Source organism: Ursus maritimus, unplaced genomic scaffold, assembly GCF_017311325.1.
Source record: "Ursus maritimus isolate PB19 unplaced genomic scaffold, ASM1731132v1 scaffold_2, whole genome shotgun sequence".
Classification (NCBI taxonomy): Eukaryota; Metazoa; Chordata; class Mammalia; order Carnivora; family Ursidae; genus Ursus; species Ursus maritimus.
In genome coordinates, this window is record NW_024424452.1 from 24,460,457 (window position 1) to 24,466,423 (window position 5,967).

At 47.9% G+C, this 5,967-nt stretch overlaps 1 protein-coding gene across 3 annotated transcripts in view; it reads right to left on the reverse strand.

Annotated features, from left to right (window-relative positions):
• VPS35L (VPS35 endosomal protein sorting factor like) overlaps positions 1-5,967 on the reverse strand; it is a 109,804-nt gene that overhangs the window by 32,875 nt on the left and 70,962 nt on the right. For all 3 annotated transcript variants that reach the window (XM_008696954.2, XM_008696953.2, XM_040635257.1), the window contains 3 exons: positions 5,104-5,202; positions 3,494-3,571; positions 2,602-2,716 (listed from right to left, as the gene is read on the reverse strand). In XM_008696954.2, coding sequence (XP_008695176.2) covers positions 2,602-2,716; positions 3,494-3,571; positions 5,104-5,202 — 292 coding nt within the window. The remainder of the gene's footprint in view (positions 1-2,601; positions 2,717-3,493; positions 3,572-5,103; positions 5,203-5,967) is intronic.

A 5,967-nucleotide genomic window follows, 5' to 3' on the forward strand; every position in this document is an offset into this window, starting at 1 on the left:
CGGTGGCTAGAAGTGTGGGGTGAGGCAGACAAGGAGTCCGGGGTATGGACACTGAGGATACTAACCACCCACACAGCGTGTACCAGGCTGTTCTGACACTGCTTATCACCCGGTGTGGACCGAGGCCATCACGGGGCAGCACAACAGAGCAAAAGCCACCCGAGGCTCTTGTCAAATAGTTCTTAGAACAGCAGATCTTTGATAATGGGGGAGACTTTAAGAATTTTTGTTTTGCTTTTTTTTTTTTTTTTTAAATAGGAGGAAGCCCCATCCGGGGTCCAGTCATAATAATAAGCTTACAATATTTTAGATCATGGTCCTTGGTTTTCAAGTTGGGAGAAGAAAGATCTAGGCTTCTACAATGTCCACTTATAGTTCATAGGTCTGATACCGGCAGCTCACAATCCGTTCCTAATGTTTCAAGTTATGCAGAACTCGAGAGTTCACACGCTAAGTCCACTATTTCTGAACTTTTTAAGAGGGAACCAGTTTATAACAAAGTCTTATATCTAAGCTTATTAATGAATCCAATCTAACCTTCGTTTTGCATAGCATCAGGGTTCTGGGGTAGCTGTCTACTTTTGTTTTACCTTGTTTCTTGCTAGCCCATCGTACTTACTAAAGCAGGTGCTAGGAGAAAGTCCCATTTACCGACGACACCCAAGGGCAGGTGGGGAGAGTAGGTAAGCAACACGCACAGTAAGAAAACACACAGATCAAAAGTGTAACGACAGTCGCGAGGAGGACAGTACAGAGCATGACAGACTGGGAAGGTGCCTTCAGCCAGGGCAGGCAGCAAAAGCTTCCCTAACGAGGGGGGGCTTGATTCTCATCGCCTGCTTGGTAATTAAAAAAACAAAACAAAACAAAAAAACCCAAGTATTTCGGGGAAAATCATTTTAGAAAGAGGGAATGGCAAGTCAAAGATTCTGAAGTAGAATACAGCGTCGCATGTTCGAAGAACAGAAGAGAGCCAGTGTGGCTTAAGTACGGTGGAAGACGAGGACAAAAGGCAGGCAGGTACCAGATCGCCTGAGGACTCCCAGGCAAGGTGTCTGATGTACTTCCAGATGTGGTGGGAAGCTACTGGAGTCCCCAGGAGTCAAAAGCAAAACTCAACAGAGTTTGAAAAGGCTCATGGGTCGCAATCACATTTGAAGGCCCCGGTGCCCAGAGCTGCCCCAGGTCAATGAAGATACAGATCAACAGACCAGAACGGCCATGCCAAGGACCACTCTCCAACAAGCCAAAGAACCCACCCAAAGCAACGGCAGCAAGTGGCAGATGGCTAACCCTGGGGTTACAAACTGTGAGGTCAGGTGAGAGACGGGAGCGGAGGGCAGACCATCACCAAAAACATCGGCCTGCCTCGTGCGGTACCACAGAAACCTCTGAGTCAGTCACTCCAGCTTCCCAACTGTTCGCCTTGCAGATGCTCTGTCACAGCGGTGACGGGCACAGCCTTGAGTCAGACAGATCAGGGGCCGAGCGCTGGCCACAGAGCCCCTCCCTGCCTCGGGTTCTCACCTGGGAAAGGAGGCACCAACCACAGCACCGCCTCACGTGGCTGTTGGGAGGATGAAACGAGACAGTACGTGCAAAGGGCTGGCCACACACACACACGCTCCAGCAATGGTGCCTGGATCTCCCGCACGCTCTGTGTTACGGCCTGCTGGCTGGCTACCTTGCTGGCGAGGCTCTGCGTGCATGACCTTGACACATATCATCCCAGAGGTGAGAAGTGCATCCTGTAGCAAATACCTGTGGCTCAAACACTCTGCCCAGCGCTTTCTCTTGGCTCGAGCGCAGAGCAGGCGAGGGAGCCAGGGAGTTGATGATCTAGAAACCGCCTTCAGTCAACGACAGATGGAATCAAGAGTCAATAATCCTCTTCCCCTGCCCCTCAGGTGGGGCAGTGCCGAGGCCGTCTGACACCCCCTCCCGGAGGTCCCCAGGGGGGAACGTACCTCGGCTGCCCACAGCGGTAACCTGCCCAATAGCGCACCTTTTGTTGGCTCCCTTCCCTTCCCCGTCTCAGCCCCCCAGCACTTGACCGACACTCTTGGGGATTGCCTCCCAAATAAACTAACCGGCTCCTGTACCTCGTACAGAAATGGGTCTTGAGCAGAATTTTTATCACTAACAGCAAACCGCAGAGAGTGTTCTTTCTATACTTATTAGCTTCTGTTTGTAGGTCTCTGGGGTTTCAAACAAACATCAACAAAAAATAAATAGCCATGCGCTATGACGAAGCAGTCCTAACTTGTAACATTCTCTAGGCACACTCATCCTGGGGTGTTGAGCTGCCTGCCCTGGCCTGTGTGAGACAGGTTTCAGAAGGTCCTTACGGGGAAAGAGCTTCACGCTGTCACGTGTCTGACTCTATAAATGTGGGCACGTCCAGCGTGCCTCCCGCTGAAGAAACAGACTTAAAACTCATCGCTTCTCGATCAGCTCTTTCTTTCCTTCTTAGAGGAATCTCTCTCTCTACACATGGGTGCACGCACGCGCGCACACACACACACACACACACACACACACAGCTGAGTCGGCTTTCCTAGGGAGCCAGGGAATGCTCAGAGGACAGAACGATGGGCTTACCTTGGGAGAGGCACTGGTTGGCCAAGGCAACCTGACCAGAATGCAGGTAGAGATTGAGGCGCGTGAAGATGCCCACCAGGGAGGGAATGGTGATGAAGCAGTAGGCAACGCAGGCCTAGAAGGACGGGAAGAAACATGGCAGCTGACATAAGCAGCCCCATTGCCGCAGCCTGGTCCCCCTGCGTTCATCCATCCCATATTTTCAAGTAAAAAAACCACTGAAAATAACTCCCCTCATTCTGAGCCCCAATTTTCTCCTCTTGCCTCTGCAGCTTACTCCTGATGCCTCTTCGGGAGGAGGGAGACAGGCAAATAAGGAGCGTAAGGGTGTAAGAAAAATAAATCCTCCTCTGTCATCGCAGGAAGTGAACAGGTTAACACCTGCCATTGACTAAGAAGCAGACTTTTAAACCAATTAGTTAAAAATATGGTGGCAATTAGGAGAAATTGCTCGAAAAGGTTTTGAGGTGGTTGGCTCTGAGAAAAGAGGTATGAAGTCAGGGCAGGGCTGGTATGCTTATTTCTCACCATCTTCTTTTTGGTCCAATTCCATTTTTTTTAAAAAACACAGATAGGGATTGCTTTGATAAAAAGAACTTCCAGGTACAGGCATGAGCCAGAGAGAATGCAGCTCACACAAAACTGCAACCCACCTCCCAACACTCCCTCCCCACATAACACATATCCAAACGGAGACTTCTTTGTTCTTTTGAAAATACCGAGAAAAGTGATTCGTCCATAGATACTTAAGAAGGAAAAATTAATCTGGAAAATCGATACTTGATCGCCCCTAGGACACACTTGTCTTTTTCTGGGAAGAGCATTGTAGAAACTTGCAAATGAAACACCTCGCTGGAGTTCAAAGTCTGGGACTCTTATCTCTAGAACATACCCGGACAAACGCAGCCGTCTTTCTGGAATGATTTCCTTTCATTACTTTTCTTGTTTCCATTGCCAACCGGTTTACACTCTGGATTAATTAGAAAACAAAACAAGAACAGAAATAATTATGAAATGATGGCTGACTCAGATTAGTGTCTTCCATAGAGATCTGGACATTAACTGCATACAAGTCAGTAAGAACAAGCTATGTGGGGCCAAGACTGGTTAGCTCCCAACCCTGACATGCCAGAGGGCTCATCAGGCCTGATTCAGTCTCAGCCCTGATCAAACATCTCCAACAGGGTATGAACAAAAGGCACTCACCGAGTGAGTCATACCTATCGAATGGCATTGTGAATGACCACTTTCTGGTTTAATGAATAGCCAGGGTTCACTTCATTTCCAGAAATCCCACACAGTAAGCGTGAGATCTTAGAGATCCTAAGAGAAACCTCCAAACCCGAGAGCCAGGACACAATTCAGCAATGCAACACTAACAGGAACTTGAAGAAGAGCAGCTCCCACAGCACACTCACAGCATACAGGTGCTGTTCTGAGAGCTGCGCATTCATCAGCTCACTCACTCCCCACAACCCCACAAGGTGGACACTGTGAGCTCCCCCGACTTACAGAGGAGGTCTCTACCTTTAGGTCTTAAGTTCAGCAACGCTACATGACCTGCCAGGCAGCAAACAAATATATAAAAAGGTTGCTCTCCTTGAATTTACGTGGAGCAATTAAAGTCTTTCCACAAGTATGAAAAGTTTGGACCTATGGTTCCCAAACTGTGTTCCATGACATCCTCGAGGGCTGGAGCCAACTCACAGGGGCACCACAATTCATTAGGCAAACAGAGCAATGATCAGTTGTGGAGCACTGTGGAAAGCGCCGGCGTGGGGCGGCTCACGGACTCAACACTGGACTGCATCCTGCTCCTCACAGCGATGTCCTATGTTGGTGAAACTGGGTTTTCAGCAGCTGTTCTGATAAAAAGCAAGCACTGTGCAAAAAGCAATGTGGGGGAAGAAAAACCAACGTGGAACAGGGAACAAGGGTAGTGATGCCAATCTGATGTGAAGGTTTGAGAAGTGGTACTGTGCCCCACAGATACACACACTTATTAGTAATTAGGATTATTTGAGAATAAAAATACAGTAATTTTTCTTTCAATTCACACATATTGTTATTTCAAAGGCTATCCAGTTGTTCAGGCATAAATACTTAAGCTCTTTGAGTCTAACTTCTTAACCAACGGAACCGTTACTTCTTTCTTTTGGCCTGGGGGCGCCATGAAAAGCTACCAAGATCCAACCATGCTGGGACTCCGGGTAAGCTATTTGAGCCACAGGTTACTATTTCTATAACTCATCAGTGCAACCCACTTTGCTGCTGGCATACAGGAATGAGAACATGCTCATTTCAGAGAAAAAGAGGTCCCCAAAAAACCCCATCCAAAGACTTCAGCGAAACTGCAGATTTGTTTCATCTTTGAGAACCCACCTTTTATACCCTAAACAATAGGAGTGTTGTGGGGCCACATGGAGTTCATTAAACTCCATGCCTGCCATGTAGATAATAAATATTTACTGAGAAAACAAATGAATAAATGAAAATCCTTACGTGAATCAACTGCACGAGAACAGGTTCCAGGTTGCAAAACATTGACCTCGCCTCAACATAAAAACTGAGCTGTTGTTCAAAATCGCGGCCAAAGGAAACCTAGAGGCAAGGGAAAAGATGCTGAGAATGTTATCCCTAGGCACCTGGAAGCACACACCACTGAGCAGAGTTTCCCTGAGCTTCGAGTGCTAGGGGAAGTCTGTGATGACAAGTCACCAAAAATCCCACCAATGTGAACGGGTGGAAATGCCAAGGATATACGAGCGTGCGCGCACGCACGCGCACACACACACACACACACACACGAGTGTGCGTACACACTGGAATATACTCCAGTTAGACTTTATGTGACTTCGCCCAGCATATAACCGAAGTATTACTACTACCACCTCATCGTTATGACACGAACACTGGAGCAGAACATAAAAAGACCAAAGGGTACAGAACAGACTCTCAGAATGTAAATCGGATTTCCCAGGCTAAAGGAAACTACTGGAAAGGAGATAACGGAATTTTGTTTGTCAGCTGTGGCCTTTTCGCAGAACATAGATTTGGTTATTGGGAGCCAATGGTCAGAGGCTTTCCCTAAGAAGAGCCACACCTTTCTGCATCCTGATGGGGAGTCCAAACTCAGCAACTTAAGGGTGGGAGCCATACGTGGGAGTTTCTCCAACAATAAAAATCCCCCCTTCCCCTATTTCTTCCCATTGATGAACAGCTGGTTAGGAGGACAAACTTGACTGCTCCAGCAATCATCTTTGCCCAGAGAAGGTTGAACACGGCCATTTCCACTAGAGCGATCAGGTTTCCCGTCTTATTTCCTCATATTCTTTTCCATTCTAACTCGGGGCGGGGGGGGGGGGG